The following is a 24,981-nucleotide window of genomic DNA, read 5'->3' on the forward strand; positions in this document are numbered from 1 at the left end:
TGTTATCAGCCAAATGGTAATGATATTAATAACTGGTTGGCATTAATCCTATTACAAGTCAGGGATAAATCTTTCCATGGTATCTGCCTTTATGATACCCATGTGCAAATTCCAGTAAAGTTTGCCCAGTATGTGGGCCAGCTTCTCAAATGAAGCCTATTTTAAGTCTATGCATTAGGACTCCATAATAATCAGGTTCTTGTAGTACTAAATCGTCCTAGAGAAAAAGGTTCTAATTACAGTTTAAGGAGTATTTTTGTATTCAACCTACTTAGGATACAAGCCAATTAAATTAAACAGAAAGTTTCCCCTATGCAACTTCTTCATCAGAACTATACAGAGATGTGGCTTGAGACCTAGAGGTGTCATCCTAGGTGGCAGGAAGCATCCAGATGTGAGTGACTTATAGCCCATCTAAAATTTCTCCCACTGGCCTCCTTGCATATAAGAAGAAAATGCCTGGGGAATTGTTTTGCATCAAGACAGTGTTATATAAAAGGAGAGAAAAGACATCATGTTCTATGCTTTTCTTTTTTCTTTTTTTCAATTCCCCTGAGGGTATTCACACTGTCAAAGACAGGGAAACCCAGTGGAAATCCACAGTGAGGGGTTAGAGATGGTGCATCATTTCTTAGGGCTCAATGCTCTGTGAGGTGTATCACAACCCTCTCACATAATCACAGAAACAATAACACAAATCATGAAAGAGAAATGCTCATTTCAATTGTGAAATGACATTTATACACTGCTTCCTTACCCTTTCATAATTTCTGGGTGAGTGTCCTGATAATGTTATTTATTATCCAGGATATATTTTGATTTTTTCCTTGTTTTTGTAATGGGCCAACATGCCCACAAATATTTCATTAAAAAACAGCTTATTATGCTAGGCACTGTACTTTCTTTCTATGCTATGTATTATATTTTTTCAAGCCAGATCATCAGATCAAACAATGCCTTGACAGATACAGTTTATTTTGCACTTAGATCAATCGTAAATGTAAGGCATGGTCAGAGATGGAAATACCAGCGCTACCCCTTACTTTGGAAGCCCGATTTTATTTATTTATTTTTTTTGCGGTACGCGGGCCTCTCACTGTTGTGGCCTCTACGTTGTGGAGCACAGGCTCCGGACGCGCAGGCTCAGCGGCCATGGCTCACGGGCCCAGCCGCTCCGCGGCATGCGGGATCTTCCCGGACCGGGGCACGAACCCGTGTTCCCTGCATTGGCAGGCGGACTCTCAACCACCGCACCACCAGGGAAGCCCAGAAGCCCGATTTTGATGAGAGAACAAGTACCCAAGTTGCTTTCTCGTGAAAGGACCAGATCAGCAAAACCTCCATATAAGCATCTCAGGATGGCTGTTCTTCACCATCAAGTGCTACCAAGAGATCACTTCTTAAATGTCTGGTCCTATTTAAATGCCTCAATTTGTGGGAAAACTGCTTACGGTCCAGAGAACAATCAAAATGATTAAATATTTGGGGAGAATGTTAAATTGGTTTGGCATGTTTACCCTTAAAGGAAGAAATGAATCTTTAAAGCTTTAAAGCTAATCAGTAGTTGGTTTAGGGAAAAAGAAAGAAAGGAAGGAAGAAAGGGAGGGAGGGAGAAAGGGAGGGAGGGAAAAAGGTAGGAAAAGTGCATCCCTTTCCAATCTGAGTTTAGGAATAGGAACTTTTGGATTTATAGTACTTTTCCTCCTTTTAATTTCCTTTATCTCCTTTATGTTTCTGACCATATGCCTGGAGTGAAGGCATCTCAGATGTACCTGTGTAGCAGATCCCATTTGCTTTCTTTAATCCTATCCTTCTGTTCCTATTATTAGAAGAAGAATTACTGCCACACTCTCTCCACCATCTGAACCCTATGTTCAGAGGGTTTATAGCTGTGCTTGTTTTGTTTTTATCTCCTAGCCTGAATCATCAAACCAATAATCTTAGTTTTATTTAGAAGAATATTTTGCTTTTATTCTTCATAACACTAGACTTAGTTTTCTTATTTCTGATGGAAGATTCGCAAATCACTATTGAAAAGATTTGCTACATTTTGTAGGAACAACAATCAAATTCTCAAGACTACAAGGAGAAAGTACTGATCACCATCTCTTATATTTTTTTACATGTGTGTTTTTTGTTTGTTTGGTTGGTTTTGGTTTTTTTTTTTTTTTTTTTTTGCTGTGCTGCGTGGCTTGCTGGATCTTACTTCCTCAACTCAGGGATTGAACCAGGGCCCTCCAACAGTGAAAGTGTGGAGTCCTAACCACTGGACCACCAAGGAATCCCCACCATCTCCGATTTTTAATAACTATATGCAGAGACAGCAGTTTTTTTGTGTTTGTTTCTGTGTTTTCAATCATAGCTTTTTTATTGTGTTCCAAAAGGAGCCACTGTAGTTTCCAAAGATGAATGCCTTGCTTAAGCACTGGAAGAATCTGATTTAATAAAAAGAGCTATTTACACACGTTCTACTTCCAACATTTTCTGTTACTGCCATTTACTGATATGCTGCAGAGTGAAGTTTATGCTGAGTTCATAGCAGTATCCTTCCATAAGGCAATTATGATCACTTTTATCATTTAACATTCATCCTCTAGCTGGCACAAGAATAGCCACCCAATATAAATAAATTATTCAATATAAATCATATTTCTGCTACCAAATAAAAGTGAGCTACTGTCTTGTGCTTCTTTGTTAGAGGAATCCATTCAGCAGGGATGAAGCCTCTGAAACAGGAGATGCACCTAGGACCATGTACTCTCCTGCCTCTGGGATGAGGGGGTGTGGGTACCTGTAGTACAACACTACTCCATCATCTTAAATTTGTGATTCTGACATCTTCTTTTGGAATAGTAAGAGAAAAGCGGCTTATTTTGAACAATTTCAATGAATTTGCTAATGAAAGTTAATTCTTGCTTGAAGAAATCCTGTAATAAACAAGAAGTACACTATTGGTGAGGAAGGATACATACAAAATAATCACAATTCTTGAATCAAATCACTTTCCTAAACAGAACACTTTTCATCTAAATGGCCATAAAGAACAGCAGACTGCTCAATGTTTCCAGCATTTCATGTACTTTCTAAAATGACATTTTGAAAAATTTTAGCTGCTCTGTTGAAGTTCCTAATTAGGGGCACTGGTAGTCAGTTGGAAATTAACTTGTCAACAGGTATTTGGCCTAGTAAATGGGCCCCTCTAAATAATGAGCATCCTACTAGGAAAAGAGGCCACAGAGGACTTGATACATGAACTGGAAATGTGAAATCATACAAAGATACCATTTGTGGGCCTCTAGAAAAACAAGATTATTAGATGGAGAGATATACCATGTTCTTGGATTGGAAAAATCAACATTGTGAGAATGACTCTACTACCCAAAGCAATCTATAGATTCAATGCAATCCCTATCAAACTACCACTGGCATTTTTCACAGAACTAGAACAAAAAATTTCACAATTTGTATGGAAAAACAAAAGACCCCGAATAGCCAAAGCAATCTTGAGAATGAAAAGCGGAGCTGGAGGCATCAGGCTCCCTCACTTCAGACTATACTACAAAGCTACAGTAATCAAGACAGTATGGTACTGGCACAAAAACAGAAAGATAGATCAATGGAACAGGATAGAAAGCCCAGAGATAAACCCACGCACATATGGACACCTTATCTTTGATAAAGGAGGCAGGAATGTACAGTGGAGAAAGGACAGCCTCTTCAATAAGTGGTGCTGGGAAAACTGGACAGGTACATGTAAAAGTATGAGATTAGATCACTCCCTAACACCATACACAAAAATAAGCTCAAAATGAATTAAAGACCTAAATGTAAGGCTAGAAACTATCAAACTCTTAGAGGAAAACATAGGCAGAACACTCTATGACATAAATCACAGCAAGATCCTGTTTGACCCACCTCCTAGAGAAATGGAAATAAAACCAAAAATAAACAAATGGGACCTAATGAAACTTCAAAGCTTTTGCACAGCAAAGGAAACCATAAAAAAGACCAAAAGACAACCCTCAGAATGGGAGAAAATATTTGCAAATGAAGCAGCTGACCAAGGATTAATCTCCAAAATTTATAAGCAGCTCATGCAGCTCAATAACAAAAAACCAAACAACCCAATCCAAAAATAGGCAGAAGACCTAAATAGACATTTCTCGAAAGAAGATATACAGACTGCCAACAAACACATGAAAGAATGGTCAACATCATTAATCATTAGAGAAATGCAAATCAAAACTACAATGAGATATCATCTCACACTGGTAAGAATGGCCATCATCAAAAAATTTAGAAACAATAAATGCTGGAGAGGGTGTGGAGAAAAGGGAACACTGTTGCACTGCTGGTGGGAATGTGAATTGGTACAGCCACTATGGAGAACAGTATGGAGGTTCCTTAAAAAACTACAAATAGAACTACTATATGACCCAGCAATCCCACTACTGGGCATATACCCTGAGAAAACCAAAATTCAAAAAGAGTCATGTACCAAAATGTTCATTGCAGCTCTATTTACAATAGCTCGGAGATGGAAACAACCTAAATGTCCATTATCGGATGAATGGATAAAGAAGATGTGGCACATATATACAATGGAATATTACTCAGCTATAAAAAGAAACGAAATTGAGCTATTTGTAATGAGGTGGATGGACCTAGAGTCTGTCATACAGAGTGAAGTAAGTCAGAAAGAGAAAGACAATACCGTATGCTAACACATATATATGGAATTTAAGAAAAAAAAAGTCATGAAGAACCTAGGGGTAAGACAGGAATAAAGAAACAGACCTATTAGAGAACGGACTTGAGGATATGGGGAGGGGGAAGGGTAAGCTGTGACAAAGCGAAAGAGTGGCATGGACATATACACACTACCAAACGTAAAATAGATAGCTAGTGGGAAGCAGCCGCATAGCACAGGGAGATCAGTTCGTTGCTGTGACCACCTAGAGGGGTGGGATAGGGAGGGCGGGAGGGAGGGAGACGCAAGACAGAAGAGATATGGCAACATATGTATATGTATAACTGATTCACTTTGTTATAAAGCAGAAACTAACACACCATTGTAAAGCAATTATACTCCAATAAAGTTGTAAAATAAAACCAAGATTATTTCCCCACATTGAGTAGTAGTGAGGCAGTGTGGAGCCCCTGGTCTTTTCCATCATTCTTTTTTTTTTTTTTTTTTGGTCACGTGGCATGTGGGATCTCAGTTCCCTGACCAGGGATCGAATCCATGCCCCCTGCAGTGAAAGCACAGAGTCCCAACCGCTTAGGAAATCCCCCCTTTTCCATCATTCTTTATTTGAAGAGATCATGCTGCTTTTCAAAGGTAGTGCGTATAAATCTATCATGGAGAGATATTATTCCAAATTCTATTGCTATAGTAAAGGGCACTATTTTTAATTCCAGGGAAATTTCATATGAGGGATTAGAGAGCAATAGCTGACTGTGGTACAACTAAAATAATAAATAAATTAATGGTTTATCCTTTTCCTTTCAAAGAAAAGGAGACAAGTTTCTCTTAAATTATTAATGACATCACTATTCAAATAAAAATTTAATGATTAAATTCATATACTTTTCAAGATTTATTTTTAAAATTCAGATTTTTTTCTACTTGGATAATACATTTATTAGTTTATTTATAAGGGAAGCAGCAAACACATTATGCTTTGACATTTAAGAAGCATTTAGACAGGGGCAGTGACCAAGATGGTAGAGTAGGAAGACCCTGAGCTCACCTCCTCCCACAGCACACCAAAATTACAACTCTTTACAGAGCAACAACTGATAAGAAAGACCAGACGACTAGCAGAAAAAATCGTCTACAACTAAAGATATAAAGAAGGAACCACAACAAGACGGGTAGAAGGGGCGGAGATGAGGTACAGTCAAGACTCCTGGGCAGGCTACCCACAAATGACAGAATAATCACAATTGCAGAGGGTCTCCCCAAGGAGCAAAGGGTCCAAGCACAGCATCAGGCTCCCCAGTCCAGGGGACCTGCACTGGGAAGATAAGCCTCCAGAAGGTTTAGGTTTGAAGACCAGTTGGGAGACCCAGAGTGTTGTGGGAAATAGAGACTTCACTCTTAAAGGGTGCACACAAAATCTCACACACTCTGGGAACCAGGACAGAAGCAGTTATTTGAAAGGAGCCTAGGTCAGACACACCTGCCAGTCTTGGAGAGCCTCCTGGATAGGCAGGAAGCAACTGGAGCTCAACCTGGGGACACAGACACTGGCAGCAACAATTTTGGGGAGCGTGTTCTACCATAGGGACATTTGTGCTGACAAGTGCCATTTTGGAATCCTCCCTGGAGCTTATTAGCTCTGAGACCTGGCTCCACCCACAAGCCTGTCAGCACCAGTACTGGGATGCCTCAGGCCAAGCAACTAGCTGGGCAGGAACACAGTCCCACCTACCAACAGGACTACTGCTTTAAGAACCCCTAAGCCCACAGGCACCCTGAGGTATGGCCCTGTCCACCAGAGGGCCCAGGACCTGGTCTCATACACCAGGGCGCCGGCACTAGCCCTGGGACCCCAGGGCCTCAGCTCTACCCACCAGCAGGCCAACACCAGCTCTAGGACCCTGGGTCCTGCAGCCTGAAACCCCAGACCTGGCCTCAGCCAACCGAGGGGAGGCACCAGCCCTGGGATCCCCTGGACCTTGGCCCCACCCACCAGTGGGTGGATACCACTCCCAGGACCACCAAAGTCCCCCCACAGCCTACCATGTCAGAACCCAGCCAACCCACAAACAGGCCAACAACAGTTCTGGGACACCTTGGGCTCCTTAGCCAGCCACTCCAGGGTCTAGCCCCACTCACCAGTGAGCCTATAATAGCTTTGGGATACCCAAGATCCTATAGCCAGCTGTGTCAGGAACCAGCCTCACCCAGTAGCATGCAGACACCACCCCAGGACCATCCCAGGCCCCAGATTTCCCCACCAGCAGGTCAACACCAGCACCAGGACCCCCAGGGCTGTGCAGCCAGAGAACCCAGGACCTGGCTCTGCCTACCTCAGGCTGACACCAGTTCTGAGACGCCTTGGACCCCTCAGCCAGCCATCCTGGGATGCAGCCCCACTCACCAATGGGCTGAAAGCATTTTGGGACACTCCAGGACATTCAATGAGATGCATCATGAACAGGCCCTGCCCACCAGCAGGCCAACACTTGATCCAAGACCCCCAGCCCCACAAACACTGGATCCCAGGTCCACCCACCAGTGCGCCAGCACTAGCCCCTGGACTCCCCAAGGCACTACACCCAGCTGCCTCATGACCCAACCCTGTCCACCAGCTGCCAGCAGCTTCTGCACAAAGCAGGTCTGGCAACCAAGTGACCAAGGCAGGGGATGGGGTGGGAACAGCCATGCCTACCAGACCATCCACAGTATTCAGCCCACCACAGTAGAAGGACCCACACAGTCCACATAGGGGGCACCCCAAGAGCATATAGCACTGGTGACGAGAGGTGAGTGTGCTGCTGGGACACATAAGACATCTTCTACAAAAGGCCACTTCTCCAAGGTTGGAAAACATAACCAACCTACAAAATATATACAAATAAAAACAACAAATTAGGCAAAATGAGGTGACAGAGAAATATCTTCCAAACAAAGGAACAAGATAAAACCCAAGAACTAAGTGAAGCAGAGATAAACAATCTACCTGATAAAGAGTTCAAGGTAATGACTGTAAAGATGTTCAAAGAATGTGGTAGAAGATAGGATGAACAGATTGAGAAATTAGAAGTTTTTAACAAAGATTTAGAAAATACTAAGAAGGACCAAACAGATATGAAGAAATACAATAACTAAAATAAGAAATACACTAGAAGGAATCAATAGTAGCTTAGTTGATACACAGGAACAGATCAGCTAGCTGGAAACAGAGTAGTGGAAATCACTGAAGCTGAATAGAAAAAAGAAGAACAAAGAATAAAAAAATGAGGACAGTTTAAAAGACCTGTGTGACAACATCAAGCATACTAACATTCACATTATAGTGGTCCCAGAAGGAAAAAAGAGAGAGAAAGTGACAGAGAATATATTTGAAGATATAAAAGCTGAAAACTTCCCTAACCCGGGAAAGGAAATAGACATTCAGGTCAGAGGTAGGAGAGCTGGGAAGCCAATACTCAAGTTCCCAAAAAAATCTCTCATGGCAGGCTCTGGTGAGATCACCTACAGGAAATTGCCTAGAAAACTATTCAGGTTAACATATTTCAAAAGGGTGTGGAAACAATTTTTGTTTGTTTTTATGCAGGAAACAAAATAATTTAAAATACATGTATGTATAAACATACATGTACATGTGTATGTGTGTGTATATAGTGTGTATACATACCCATATATGTATGTATACATATGTATATTTATCTATGTATATACATACGTGGTGTGTATGTGTGTGTCCTAAAAAAGATAAAATATGGCTAAAAGTACCAGTCTACAGTGAGAGAGGTATTCAAACGTACCATAAATCTATCCCTTTTCAAGACTTTGCTTTTACATCTCATAAATAAGCTCAGTCAATGTCTCAAGCAATGATAGTCAAATTCTGGAATAACTACATGACCCTGCACCTTCAGCCCTTCAAATGCAGTGGAAATTACTTCGTGGTAAATGGAAATACTACTTGATTAAATAGGAAAGTGTCTGAAGTCTGACTTCAGGTCTAGCCTCAATTTGCCATTATGAGCTGTGTGACTGTGGACAAGCTACTTTGTTTCTCTGAGGCTCTGCCCTCTCATTTGTAAGCTGAAGGGAATGGACTAGATATCTGGCTCTAAGATAAGGCTAGACACATGTTGTAAGGGAAAAAGATTTTTTGTCTGACTCACCCTTCTCTTTAAGGTGTACATTAGGTCTGGGTGAAAGTGTTACCATGCTTCTGGGCTATTTTATACCATGCTTGCAAATGTGTCCAAGAGCCGCCCCCAACTTCATCTTTGCAACTTATCTTCTACTCTCCCTAAACGGGGTCTACAGCCAATAAACCTGGACCACCTGCTGCTTGTGGCAGCTGGTCACACTTTCTCGGGCTTTGTTCATAGGACCTTCTCCACCTGTTACATCCTCTGTCTCTTTCCTTCAACATCACCTCAGTGAAGACTTCCCTGAATAGTCCCGTCACAAAACAGCTGTAGCATGTCACCAATCACATTCCTTCTTATATCTTAATTTTGTATGCATGGCTTCATCTTGTTGCCAAGTGGTATGTTACTTTGGAGCAAAGCCCACCTCATATTCACTTCTGTATCACCCAGAACACCTCACAACAGGTACACAGTACCATGATGCAAAAATTATGAGAAAAAACTTTGAAGTCAGATAGGCCTGCATTCAAATATCTGTGTGCCCTTAGATGAGTTTCTTAACTTTGCTAAGCTTTTTGCCCTCTGCTGTAAATGGGGTACTAATTCCTATTTTATTACAATTGTTATGAAGAGAAAATAAAAATTTAAATGTGGCATAGTACTGGAATTATCACTAGTACTAAATGCTTTCTAAATGAATCAGTGGACCAAGATATTAATCAAGTGTGAATGACATAAAACCCCATTTACAGATTTTTTTTTGCTAATTGGAAGCCTTTATTTACCTAATCACAGTAGTAAAATATTGTTTTCCCCTTTACTGTTTCACAGCCAGGACTTGGGTACAAGTCTGCGTTATATCTCAGTTTCTCCCATGGAGGTTTGAGTTTGGCAGATGGTTTCATATCCTCTCTTCTGCCTAAGGAAGGAAAGTATGCAGTGAATTCCATGGCCAAGAAACTGAGATCTTGAGGCTGAAATAGTTGGAAGCAATTATTTATATGGGGTGACTTATACCCTTTATTAGGAAAATTCAAAATTAATAATGTTTTGATGACCTTAAAAGCATTTAATTTCAATAACTAAATCCTAGCAAAGGAAAAGATCTTAATACAAGTGTTAGGTTCTCTCTGTTATAAACATTAATTGAGTTGAAATTAATGAAATATATTAAACAAACTAAACTCTAAGCCTCAGTTCTATTTAGGGCTCAAAAAGTGTCCCCTCTTTTTCTGATCACACATAGACACACTTTCTTCTCAGTTTTATCCCTGTATTCTTTTAATGCAGATCACAGCTAAAGTCATACTGGGTGACTATGGGGTACTTATCCAATATCCCATATCTACTGTCAATTTAAAACACACCCTTCAGCTGGGTGTACTAATCCTGTAGCATTTATTTCTAATATCTTATGTAATGTTTTTTCTACTCCCTTAAGCTCTGAGTAGTTACACCATTAATATATGTGATGGTAGCAGGGAGTTAGAGAGAGAAGAGTATGGGTTCCATGTATCTTAAATGTGGATTAAAATCCATTTTTTCCCCACACCTCGTTTCTCTAAGATTAACTTTACTTCTTCTGAGGCTGTACATGGCCTCAGAAGTTGCTCATTCTAGAACAACTCAGAAATTGACAGATTAATCACTCCGTGGGCTTTTTAAATGTTGCTGATTCTTCTCAGTGAAAGTCAACTCTTTATTCTGCATAATGTATTTGCTGAGCTCAGGAATTAACACCTGATTTGTTCAAGTTATGTTTATATAACCTCCTCTTTGGTTCGAATGAAAAGATTGCCAAATTGTGAGAATGGACTACAGGGAATAGAAGGCAATCTAAATTATCTGATAGTGCCTGTAATGCAGAATTATTACTCCTTGCCCTCTTATCCCTCCAATTACCACAAACATTAAGATAAAATGAATACACACAAGTTATAACAATAAAAAGAATTAAAAACAAAAATTAAAGCCAAAAGCAATAATCAACTAAGGAGAAACAATGATTGAGTTTTGGGACTTCTCTGGTGGTCCAGTGGTAGAGAATCCGCCTTCCAATGCAAGGGATGCGGGTTCAATCCCTGGTCAGGGAACTAAGATCCCACATGCTGCTGGGCAACTAAGCCACGTGCCACAACTACTGAGCTCACGCACCACAATGGAATGCTGCAACTAAGACCCGATGCAGCCAAAAAAAAAATAATAATAAATAAATAAATATTTTTAAAAAATGATTGAGTTTCCTGTCAATATTTTGAAACCAATGGTCAATGAAAATCCTCAAGTTTCTTTCTTGATGTGTAATTTATTATGCTAGCTTCAGTTTCACACAAATTATCAATGTTAAGTAATATTTGTAAAACAAATGTATCAAGTTAAAAGAGAAAAATTTGTATCAGAACATATAACTGATAGGGATATGCCAGTTCCATTACCCTTGGTGCTGCTCTGTGTGAAATTAGAGTGGTAGATTTTGCACTATATCAGTTTTAAATCATCAAATACAAATTAATTTAAAAATATAATCTCTATTAAACATAGTGTTGCACCTATTCAATTTAACAAAAACTAACAGAAACAAATGTTACTATTTCTCCTAAAATGGCTGGTTTTGAGCCCACTCAAGTTTTTCTAAAACAAAAACACTGAAGAAGAAATTCAGTAGTACAAGTCTTGGGACAAACTTCATCACTACCACCTCCCCTATTACAAAAGGAGCTCCTGACTTCTAAGCTTCAGCTAACATTAAAGCTCTCTGTTAACACGATTCTACAGCTTAAAAACACCACGTTTAGGGCTTCCCTGGTGGTGCAGTGGTTGAGAGTCCGCCTGCCGATGCAGGGGACACGGGTTCGTGCCCCGGTCTGGGAAGATTCCACATGCTGCGGAGCATCTGGACCCGTGAGCCATGGCCGCTGAGCCTGCGCTTCTGGAGCCTGTGCTCCGCAACAGGAGAGGCCACAACAGTGATAGGCCCACGTACCACAAAAAAAATAAAAATGAAACACCACGTTTACACTCAAGGGGGATTTATAGATACCAACTTTTCATGAGTGTGTAAACAGATATGTTAATGTCATGGCAACCAAAAATGTATCGAGTTAAATACTTTGCTGGTAAATGACCTAGTGATTTTTCAAATACTATCTTTTTACACATCTGAGATAAACAGGCTGAGGAGTATACTGTATAATAAAACAAATGTTAATGCCTGTAAATGGTTTAATATTGACCTTCTGAGAGGTTTTCACAATTCTAAGATTGAATTGTGAAACACCAGTAGCTATACCAAACCATAGTGAATCCCACCCAAAATGACCTAGATGCTCCAGAAATAAAAATGCAATGAAAACCGTGGGAAAAAGAAAATCTTAAATTGCAGCCACTGAAAGAATTAAATCACATCCTAAAAGAAGTAAACCCACTAATTATTTTCTTAGAGAAAATAGACAGAACAAGGGACCAGAATAGGCAACATAGGTAGGCCACCATCTTGCAGGAAAGAAACGCAATATTCTAGAAAGTGTGTCTTATTTTCTAACTTTCAGGACCAAATTAACTTTATTTTGTCATATTTTAATATAATGTAAAATTTCTCTGAGAATTTTATTTATAGAATTGTGAATGACAGTCAATACTCTTGAAAATAATTATAACTATAGGTCCAGCTAAATGGCTTTCAAAACAAAACATGATCACTCTAAAACACACAAACATATATGGTACCCTATACAGCAAAATCTTCAGGGAACCCAAAAATTAATGCAGAGCCAGAAGGGAGTGGCAGGACATACTGAAATTGATGAAGGAGAAAAACCTGCAACCAATATTACTCTACCCAGCAAGAATCTCATTCAGATTTGATGGAGAAATTAAAACCTTTACAGACAAGCAAAAGCTGAGAGAGTTCAGCACCACCAAACCAGCTTTACAACAAATGCTAAAGGAACTTCTCTAGACAAGAAACACAAGAGAAGGAAAAGACCTATAATAACGAACCCAAAACAATTTAGAAAATGGGAATAGGAACGTACATATCGATAATTACCTTAAATGTAAATGGACTAAATGCTCCCACCAAAAAGACACAGATTGGCTGAATGGATACAAAAAGAGGACCCTTATATATGCTGTCTACAAGAGTCCCACTTCATACCTAGAGACACATACAGACTGAAAATAAGGGGATGGAAAAAGATATTCCATGCAAATGGAAACCAAAAGAAAGCTGGAGTAGCAATTCTCATATCAGACAAAATAGACTTTAAAATAAAGACTATTAGAAGAGACAAAGAAGGACACTACATAATGATTAAGGGATTGATCCAAGAAGATAAAACAATTGTAAATATTTATGCACCCAACATAGGAACACCTCAATACATGAGGCAAATACTAACAGCCATAAAAGGGGAAATTGACAGTAACACATTCATAGTAGGGGACTTTAACACCCCACTTTCACCAATGGACAGATCATCCAAAATGAAAATAAATAAGGAAACACAAGTTTTAAATGACACATTAAACAAGATGGACTTAATTGATATTTATAGGACACTCTATCCAAAAACAACAGAATACACCTTTTTTTCAAGTGCTCATGAAACATTCTCCAGGATAGATCATATCTTGGGTCACAAATCAAGCCTTGGTAAATATAAGAAAATTGAAATTGTATTAAGTATCTTTTCCGACCACAACGCCATGAGACTAGATATCAATTACAGGAAAAGATCTGTAAAAAATACAAACACATGGAGGCTAAACAATACACTACATAATAACGAAGTGATCACTGAAGAAATCAAAGAGGAAATAAAAAAATACCTAGAAACAAATGAAAATGGGGACACAACGACCCAAAACCTACGGGATGCAGCAGAAGCAGTTCTAAGGGGGAAGTTTATAGCATTACAAGCCCACCTTAAGAAGCAGGAAACATCTCGAATAAACAACCTAACCTTGCACCTCAAGCAATTAGAGAAAGAAGAACAAAAAAACCTCAAAGCTAGCAGAAGGAAAGAAATCATAAAAATCAGATCAGAAATAAATGAAAAAGAAATGAAGGAAACAATAGCAAAGATCAATAAAACTAAAAGCTTGTTCTTTGAGAAGATAAACAAAATAGATAAACCATTAGCCAGACTCATCAAGTAAAAAAGGGAGAACACTCAAATCAATAGAATTAGAAATGAAAAAGAAGAAGTAACAACTGACACTACAGAAATAAAAAAGATCATGAGAGATTACTACAAGCAACTATATGCCAATAAAATGGACAATCTTACTACAAGCAACTCTATGCCAATAAAATGGACAATCTGGAAGAAATGGACAAATTCTTAGAAATGCACAACCTGCCAAGTCTGAATCAGGAATAGAAAATATGAACAGACCAATCACAAGCACTGAAATTGAAACTGTGATTAAAAATCTTCCAACAAACAAAAGCCCAGGACCTGATTGCTTCACAGGCGAATTCTATCAAACATTTAGAGAAGAGCTAACACCTATCCTTCTCAAACTCTTCCAAAATATAGCAGAGGGAGGAACACTCCCAATTCATTCTATGAGGCCACCATCACCTTGATACCAAAACCAGACAAGGATGTCACAAAGAAAGAAAACTACAGGCAAATATCACTGATGAACATAGATGCAAAAATCCTCAACAAAATACTAGCAAACAGAATCCAACAGCACATTAAAAGGATCATACACCATGATCAAGGGGGGTTTATTCCAGGAATGCAAGGATTCTTCAATATACGCAAATCTATCAATGTGATAAACCATATTAACAAATTGAAGGAGAAAAACCATTTGATCATCTCAATAGATGCAGAGAAAGATTTTGACAAAATTCAACACCATTTATGATAAAAACTCTGCAGAAAGTAGGCATAGAGGGAACTTTCCTCAACATAATAAAGGCCATATATGACAAGCCCACAGCCAACATCATCCTCAATGGTGAAAAACTGAAAGCATTTCCACTAAGATCAGGAAAAAGACAAGGTAGCCCACTCTCACCACTCTTATTCAACATTGTTTTGGAAGTTTTAGCCACAGCAATCAGAGAAGAAAAGGAAATAAAAGGAATCCAAATCAGAAAAGAAGAAGTAAAGCTGTCACTGTTTGCAACTGACATGATACTATACATAGAGAATCCTAAAGATGCTACCAGAAAACTACTAGAGCTAATCAATGAATTTGGTAAAGTAGCAGGATACAAAATTAATGCACAGAAATCTCTGGCATTCCAATATACTAATGATGAAAAATCTGAAAGTGAAATCAAGAAAACACTCCCATTTACCACTGCAACAAAAAGAATAAAATATCTAGGAATAAACCTACCTAAGGAGATAAAAGACCTGTATGCAGAAAATTATAAGACACTGATGAAAGAAATTAAAGATGATACAAATAGATGGAGAGATATACCATGTTCTTGGATTGGAAGAATCAACATTGTGAGAATGACTCTACTACCCAAAGCAATCTATAGATTCAATGCAATCCCTATCAAACTACCACTGGCATTTTTCACAGAACTAGAACAAAAAATTTTGCAATTTGTATGGAAAAACAAAAGACCCCGAATAGCTAAAGCAATCTTGAGAACAAAAAACGGAGCTGGAGGAATCAGGCTCCCTCACTTCAGACTATACTACAAAGCTACAGTAATCAAGACAGTATGGTACTGGCACAAAAACAGAACGATAGATCAATGGAAGAGGATAGAAATCCCAGAGATAAACCCACGCACATATGGACACCTTATCTTTGATAAAGGTGGCAGGGATGTACAGTGGAGAAAGGACAGCCTCTTCAATAAGTGGTGCTGGGAAAACTGGACAGGTACATGTAAAAGTATGAGATTAGATCACTCCCTAACACCATACACAAAAATAAGCTCAAAATGGATTAAAGACCTAAATGTAAGGCTAGAAACTATCAAACTCTTAGAGGAAAACATAGGCAGAACACTCTATGACATAAATCACAGCAAGATCCTGTTTGACCCACCTCCTGGAGTAATGGAAATAAAAACAGAAATAAACAAATGAGACCTAATGAAACGTCAAAGCTTTTGCACAGCAAAGGAAACCTTAAACAGGACCAAAAGACAACCCTCAGAATGGGAGAAAATATTTGCAAATGAAGCAACTGACAAAGGATTAATTTCCAAAATTTACAAGCAGCTCATGCAGCTCAATAACAAAAAACCAAACAACCCAATCCAAAAATGGGCAGAAGACCTAAATAGACATTTCTCAAAAGAAGATATACAGACTGCCAACAAACACATGAAAGAATGGTCAACATCATTAATCATTAGAGAAATGCAAATCAAAACTACAATGAGATATCGTCTCACACCAGTCAGAATGGCCATCATCAAAAAATCTAGAAACAATAAATGCTGGAGAGGGTGTGGAGAAAAGGGAACACTGTTGCACTGCTGGTGGGAATGTGAATTGGTTCAGCCACTATGGAGAACAGTATGGAGGTTCCTTAAAAAACTACAAATAGAACTACCATATGACCCAGCAATCCCACTACTGGGCATATACCCTGAGAAAACCATAATTCAAAAAGAGTCATGTACCAAAATGTTCATTGCAGCTCTATTTACAATAGCCCGGAGATGGAAACAACCTAAGTGTCCATCATCGGATGAATGGATAAAGAAGATGTGGCACATATATACAATGGAATATTACTCAGCCATAAAAAGAAACGAAATTGAGCTATTTGTAATGAGGTGGATAGACCTAGAGTCTGTCATACAGAGTGAAGTAATTCAGAAAGAGAAAGACAAATACCGTATGCTAACACATATATATGGAATTTAAGAAAAAAAAAAGTCATGAAGAACCTAGGGGTAAGACAGGAATAAAGACACAGACCTACTGGAGAACAGACTTGAGGATATGGGGAGGGGGAACGGTGAGCTGTGACAGGGCGAGAGAGAGGCATGGAATATATACACTAACAAACGTAAGGTAGATAGCTAGTGGGAAGCAGCCGCATGGCAGAGGGATATCGGCTGGGTGCTTTCTGACCGCCTGGAGGGGTGGGATAGGGAGGGTGGGAGGGAGAGAGATGCAAGAGGGAAGAGATATGGGAACATATGTATATGTATAACTGATTCACTTTGTTATAAAGCAGAAACTAACACACCATTGTAAAGCAATTATACCCCAATAAAGATGTTAAAAAAAAATTAATGCAGATTTAAGAGGCATCACTGAGGCAGGAAAAGCTAAAGCTTAGAACATATTTTTCACCAAAAAAGAACATTTGAAAATGCCTGTATGGGTTGGCCAGCCAACCAAAATCTACTTTTTTTTTTTTTTTTTTGCGGTACGCGGGCCTCTCACTGCTGTGGCCTCTCCCGTTGCGGATCACAGGCTCCGGACGCGCAGGCTCAACGGCCATGGCTCACGGGCCCAGCCTCTCCGCGGCATGTGGGATCTTCCCGGACCGGGGCACGAACCCGTGTCCCCTGCATCCGCAGGTGGACTCTCAACCACTGCGCCACTAGGGAAACCCCAAAATCTACTTTTAAAATTACTTTTTTTAGGAAAATGATTCTACACAAATTATATTGATTCCTTGACTACTAACGCCTCAAACCTGAACCTTGGGGCTTTAGAAACACAAGGCATCAAAGCGTGTCTGTCCCATGGTTTTGTGCCTATATTCTTTTATAATCTCTTGTAATCTCCTACTTGTAAGTGCTCTCTCTTAGCATCAGTATGGGTATAGAGTTGGCAGAGAAACCTTATGTCCAAATTGTTCTTAGCCAAAATACAATGTTATTTTATGCAGTCCTAGAGAACTGGTTATAGGATCACAAATGGTGAACAGAAATATACTAATTGTTAAGGAAGTTTCTCCATTTCAGAGTGCTCATCCAGGAAACCATAAATACTTACCTCAGGAAGTGCTTCATTGTGCCTGTTTTGATTATCCAGGTGTTATACAAATGGTTCTCAAGTAATTGCTTCCAAATTTGCCTTTGTCAAAGTAAATGTAAGCTGTGGAAGAAATTAGATATATTTACTGTTAATGGAGCTGGAAATCCCAACCCCCAAATTTCTGCTTACCTTAGTAAGCAGATAAGGTGCTATGCACCCAGAACTTTACCAGCTGAACTGCCCACACTGCAATACAATTCAATGGATGGCAATTATAGCTAAAGCCTTTCACTTTATAATTACACAATTAGTCTCTTATTTTAAGTCACTTGCTGGAGAAATTGTTTGTTTCACGAGCAATCCCTTCAATAGTAAACTTTGCCTCTATTTTGGATACTGTTCCTATATTTTGAAGAACAGTATTTGTATGAAAGACATAAATGAAGAACCATTAAATTAACTATTCTGATTTCCATATAGCAAATGTTCTTAAATCTGGCAGCCTCAACCTTCCAGAAGTACAACTCAAAAAATAACTAAAAGCAACTGGTAATGTCTCTAAGCTAAAAAATAGCTGATAAAGAGCAAGTACTCCAAACAAATGAATGATATGCCCCCGGCCCCATTTTGGGGGGCTCCGTGAATGAAACAGTGAAATTATATAATTGTTTAGCACATTTCAGTTTACAATATACTTTCACAAAATCCACTATATCAAGTTATTGGTCTTCCAACAAGGAAGGACACCAGAAGCTGCCTACAAAGCAGCAAATTAGTATGATGTGAAGAAACAGACTAGAGAAGAGAGAGTGGCTGGAAGAAATAGCAGAATGAAGTTACCTCATGAGAGAGAGACAAACGGAATGCTAGCTACAACAACAAGGTAAGGTACTAAATGTGTGGACAAATGACTTATGGCAGAGACACAATTACCCACTAGAACAGCCCAGGGAATACGGAAACTCGGCCTAAACAAAAGCCAGTCTTTTCGCTTTTTTAAAAAATTGAGGTATAGATGACTTACAATATTACATAAGTTTCAGATGTACAACATAGTGATTCACAATTTTTAAAGGTTGTACTCCATTTATACTTATTGTAAAATATTGGATATATTCCCTGTTCTATACAATATATCCTTGTAGCTTATTTATTATATATATAGTAGTTTGTATCTCTTAATCCCCTACTTGTCTCTTGCCCCTCCCCCATCCCTCACCCCACTGGTAACCACTAGCTTGTTCTCTAGATCTGTGAGTCTGTTTCTTTTTGCTATACTTACGAGTTTTTTTTTTAGCTTCCATATATAAGTGATATCATGCATTATGTTATTCTCTGACTTATTTCGCTTAGCATAATACCCTTCAAGTCCATCCATGTTGTTGCAAATAGCAAAATTTTGTTCTTTTTTATGGCTGAGTAGTATTCCATTGTGTATATATACCACATCCTTTTTACCCACTCATCTGTTGATGGACACTTTAGTTGCTTCCATATCTTGGCAACTGTAAATAATGCTGCTATGATATTGGGGTGCATGTATCTTTTAATGTTTTCATTTTTGGGGGGAAACATACCCAGGAGTGGAATTGCTGGCTCATATGGTAGTAATATTTTTATTTTTTTGAGAAAGTGCTATACTGTTTTCCACACTGGCTACACCAATTTACATTCCCAACAGTGGACAAGATTTACTTTTTTTCCACACTCTCACAAGCATTTATTGTTTGTCAACTTTTTGATGATGGCCATTCTGACCAGTCTGAGGTGATACCTTATTGTAGTTTTGTATTTCATTAATAATTAGTGATGTTGAGCATCTTTTCATGTGTTTTTCGGACATCTGCAGGTCTTCTACAGAGAAATGTCTATTTAGATCTTCTGCCCATTTTTGATTGGGCCATCTGTTTTTTTGATATTGAGCTGCATGAGCATATTTTGGAGATTAATCCCTTGTCAGTCGCTTCATTTGCAAATATTTTCTCCAATTCTGTGGGCTGTCTTTTGATTTTGTTTATGCTTTCCTTTGCTGTGCAAAATTAGTTCCCCATTTTTTAATTTTTGTTTTTATTTTCATTATTCTAGGAGGTGGATACAAAAAGATATTGCTGCAATTTATGTCGTAAAGTGTTTTGCCTATGTTTTCCTCTAAGAATTTTATAGTATCTGGACTTACATTTAGGTATTTAATCCATTTTCAGTTTATTTTTGTGTATGGTGTTAGAGAATGTCCTAACATTCTTTTTCATTCTTTTGCATGTAGCTGTCCAGTTTTCCCAGCACCACTTATTGAAGAGGCTGCCTTTTCTCCACTATATATTCTTACCTCCTTTGTCAATAGATTAATTGACCATAGGTGAGTGGGTTTATTTCTGGGCTTTCTATCCTGTTCCATTGATCTACATTTCTGTTTTTCTGCCAGTACCATACTGTCTTGATGACTGTAGCTTTGTAATATAGTCTGAAGTCAGGAAGCCTGATTCTCCAGCTCTGTTTTTCTTTCTCAAGATTGCTTTGGCTATTTGGGGTCTTTTGTGTTTCCCTATAAATTAAAAAATTTTTTGTTCCAGTCCTGTGAAAAATGTCATTGGTAATTTAATAGGGATTGCATTAAATCTGTAGATTGCCTTGGGTAGTATAGTCATTTTGACAATATTCATTCTTCCAATCCAAGAACATGGTATGTCTTTCCATCTGTTTGTGTCATTTTTGATTTCTTTTTTTTTTAAATTAATTAATTTATTTTTGACTGTGTTGGGTCTTTGTTGCTGTGTACAGGCTTTCCCTAGTTGCAGCGAGCAGGGGCTACTCTTCATTGTGGTGCACGGGTTTCTCATTGTGGTGGCTTTTCTTGCTGCAGAGCACGCGCTCTAGGCACGCGGGCTTCAGTAGTTGTGGCACACAAGCTCAGTAGTTGTGGCTTGTGGGCTTAGTTTCTCCATGGACTGTGGGATCTTCCCAGACCAGGGATCGAACCCATGTTCCCTGCATTGGCCACCGCACCACCAGGGAAGTCCTCATCTTCAATTTCTTTCATCAGCGTCTTATAGTTTTCAGAGTACAGGCCTTTTGCCTCCTTAGGTACATTTATATCTAGGTATTTTATTCTTTTTGATGTGATGGTAAATGGGATTATTTCCTTAATTTCTCTTTCTGATGTTTCATTGTTAGCGTATAGAAATGCAACAGATTTCTGTGTATTAAGTTTGTATTCTGCAAATTTACTGAATTCATTCATGAGCTCTAGTAGTTTTCTGGTAGTATCTTTAGGATTTTCTATGTATAATATCATGTCATCTGCAAACCAAGTTGGCTTTACTTCTTTTCCAATTTGGATTCCTTTTATTTTTTTTCTTCTCTGATTGCCCTGGCTCAGACTTCCAAAATTATGTTGAATAAAAGTAGTGAGAGTGGACATCCTTGTCTTGTTCCTGATCTTAGAGTAAATACTTTCAGCTTTTCACTGTTGAGTATGATGTTAGCTGTGGGTTTGTCATATACAGTCTTTATTATGTTATGTTATAATAAAGGTACGTTCCCTATATGCCCACTTTCTGGAGAGCTTTTATCATAAATGGGTGTTGAATATATACTGTTCATCTCTGTTTGTTTGTTCTTTAAATCTTCTAGCTCTTTATTAAGCTTTTCTTGTATCCTTTCAGTCTGTGCCTCCATTCCTTTTCTGAGATCTTGGATCATCTTTACTATCATTACTCTGAATTCTTTTTCAGGTAGATTGCATATCTCTACTTCACTTAGCTGTTCTTCTGAGGTTTTATCTTATTCCTTCATCGGGAACATCTTTCTCTGCCATCTCATTTTGTCTAAATTTCTCTGTGGTCTCTGTTCCTCAGGCTGCAGGAATGTAGTTCCTTTTTCTTTTGGTGTCTGCCCCCTGGTGAGTGGCACTGGTCTAGAAGGTGTGCAGGCTTCCTGGTGGAAGGAACTGGTGCCTGCCCACTGGTGAGTGGAGCTGGGTCTTATCCCTTTGGTGGGAAGGGCTGTGTCAAGGGGTGTGTTTAGAGCTGGCAGTGGGCTCAGAATGACTTTAGGCAGCCTGTCTGCTGGTGGGTGGGGCTGTGTTCCCACCCTGTTTGTTGTTTGGACTGAGCATCCCAGTACTGGAGCCTGCAGGCTGTTGCATGGGGCCAGATCTCATGCCAAAATGGTGTCCTCCAGGAGAGCTCACACCAATGAATATTCCCTGGGGCTGCTACCACCAGTGCCCTCGCCCCCACAGTGAGCCATGACCACTCCCCATCTGCCAGAAGACCCTCCAAGAAATGCAGATAGGTCTGGCCCAGGCTTCTATGGAGTCACTGCTTTGCCCTGGGTCCCAATGCATGTGAAACCTTGTGTGTGACCTCTAAGAGTGGAGTCTCTGTTCCCCCCAGTTCTGTGGAGCTCCTGCATTCAAGTTCCACTGGCCTTCAACATCAGATGTTTTGGAGGCTCCTCCACCTGATACCAGACCCCCAGGGTGAGGAGCGTAATGTGGGGCTCACAACTCTCACTCCCGTGGGAGAACCTCTGCAATATAATTATTTTCTAGTTTGTGGGTCACCCATCTGGCAGGTATGGGATTTGATTATATTGCAAAATCACCCCTCCTATCATCTCGTTGTGGCTTATTTGTCTTTGGGTGTAGAATATCTTTTTCGGTAGGTTCAAGTCTTTTTTGTTGATGGTTGTTCAGCAGTTAGTTGTGAATTTGCTTTTTTCATGAGAGGAGATTTCTTCTGCTCTGCCATCTTGTCTCTTGCCCCTCTCAATCATATGGTTTTTATTCTTCAATTTGTTAATGTGGTATATCACATTGATTGGTTTGTGGATACTGAACCATCCTTGCATCCCTGGGATAAATTCCACTTGAGTATGGTAAATTATCCTTTTAGTGTACTGTTGGATTCAATTTGCTAAGATTTTGTTGAGGTTTTTGCATCTATGTTCATCAGTGATATTGGCCTGTAATTTTCTTTTTGTGTGATATCTTTGTCTAGTTTTGGTATCAGAGTGATGCTGGCCTCATCGAATGAGTACAGAAGCATTTTTTCCTCTGCAATTTTTTGGAATAGTTTGAGAAGGATAGGTGTAAACTCTTCTCTAAATGTTTGGTAGAATTCACCTCTAAAGCCATTTGGTGGCTGGACCTTTGTTTGTTGGGGGTTTTGCCAGTATTTTCTTTAATACACAGCTATTTCTGTAAATATTTCATGCATGCTTGAAAAAAATTTCTACATGTCAACTTAAGATTGTGGTTGCTTCTGGGAAAAGAGGGAGTGTTTTAGGATCAGGGACTGGGAAAATGGCCTTCAATTTTATAAATGTTTTATTTATTAAAAAGCAAAATAAAGAGGAAAAATTTTGAGTGGTGGGAATGTATATTATTCTTGTACTTTTGGGTCTTTTAGAAACAAATCCAAATTTTAATTAAAAACTGTTAGTGCCCACCCAGAGCCCAGAACATGGTTTCAAATACATTCTCCAGTTAAAGGAACCAGGGCTTCTTGGAAAAATGGCTGATTCTAGTGTTTGGGCAGGAAATATACAAGGTAAGCCTGCTGTGTCTTCTTGTTCCAGAAAGTAAGGAAGTGCTCAAAAGACAAACAACTGGGGATATATCAAATAAACACAGGAGCCAACTGAAGGAGTTCCTGATGGTCAAAGCAGAACAATTTGAGTAACAAAAAAAATAAAGTATTATTGGATAATAACTCAAAGTATAAAATAAATATCCATGACTCTATACTGATATAAATAAATGACTGAATACATAAATAAATGTACATAAATCTTTCACACAAAAGATTTCCAAATAATTTCTGTAGATACTCTGTCCTCAAGGAGGTGGAGCATAACTCTTTACCCCTTAAATACAGGCTGGACATACAAGCATACCTTGTTTTATTGTGCTTCACTTTATTGTCTTCACAGATATTGCATATTTTTAAAAATTGAAAGTTTGTGGCAATCCTGTGCTAAGTGAGTCTATTAGTGACATTTTTCCAATAGCATTTCATCACTTTGTGTCTCTATGTCAGATTCTGGTAATTCTTACAATATTTCAATATTTTTCATTATTATTATATTTGTTATTGTTACCTGTGATTATGATCTTTGATGTTACTATTGTAATGTTTTGGGGCACCATGAACTGCTTCCACATAAGATGGCAAACTTAATTGATAAATGTTGTGCATATTCTGATTGCTGCACCAACCAGCCATTCCCCTGTCTTTCTCCTTCTCCTTGGGCTTCACTATTCCCTGAGACGCAAGAATATTGAAATTAGGTCTGTTAATAACCCTATCATGGCCTCTAAGTGTTCAAGTGAAAGGAAGAGTCACACATCTCTCACTTTAAATCAAAAGCTAGAAATAATTAAGCTTAGTGAGGAAGGACTGTTGAAACCAAGGTAGACCAAAAGCTAAGCCTCTTGCGTCAAACAGTTAGCTGAATTCTGAATGCAAAGAAAAAGCTCTTGAAGGAAAGTAAAAGTGCTACTCCAGTGAACACACAGATAAAAAGAAAGTAAAACAGCCTCACTGCTGATATGGAGAAAGTTTTAGTGATCTGGATAGAAGATCAAACCAGCCACAATACTCCCTTAAGCCAAAGCCTAATCCAGAGGAAGGTCCTAACTCTCCTCAATTCTATGAAGGCTGAGACAGGTGAGGAAACTACAGAAGAAAAATTTGAAGCTAGCAGGGGTTGGTTCATGAGGTTTAAGGAAAGAAGACATCTCTATAACATCAAAGTGCAAAATTCAGCAAGTGCTGATGTAGAAGCTGCAAAAAGTTATCCAAAAGATCTAGCTAAGATAATTCATGAATGTGGCTCCTCTAAGCAGGTTTTCAATGTAGACAAAACAGTCTTCTATTGGAAGAAGATGTCACCTAAGACTTTTACAGCTAGAGAGGAGAAGTCATTGCTTGGTGTCAAAGCTTCAAATGACAAGCTGACTCTCTTGTTAGGGGTCAATGCAGCTGGTGACCTTAAGTTGAAGCCAGTGCTCATTTACCATTCAGAAAATCCTAGGTCCCATAAGAATTAGGCTAAATCTACTCTACCTGTGCTCTATAAATGGAACAACAAAGTCTGATGACAGCACATCTGTTTACAACATGGTTTACTGACTCTTTTAAGCTCACTGTTGAGAATTTCTGCTAGAAAAAAGGATTCCTTTGAATATATTACTGCTCATTGT

At 38.9% G+C, this 24,981-nt stretch overlaps 1 protein-coding gene across 1 annotated transcript in view; it reads right to left on the reverse strand.

The window, feature by feature from the left end:
* Positions 1–17,809, reverse strand: part of ELMOD1 (ELMO domain containing 1) — a gene marked incomplete at both ends in the record, with an annotated part of 68,568 nt that extends 50,759 nt beyond the window's left edge. Inside the window, one exon of the mRNA XM_082661077.1 lies at positions 17,793–17,809. Coding sequence (XP_082517203.1) covers positions 17,793–17,809 — 17 coding nt within the window. The remainder of the gene's footprint in view (positions 1–17,792) is intronic.
* Positions 17,810–24,981: the final 7,172 nt, after the last annotated feature.

This window comes from Grampus griseus, assembly GCF_964374135.1.
Source record: "Grampus griseus genome assembly, chromosome: 8".
Lineage (NCBI taxonomy): Eukaryota > Metazoa > Chordata > Mammalia > Artiodactyla > Delphinidae > Grampus > Grampus griseus.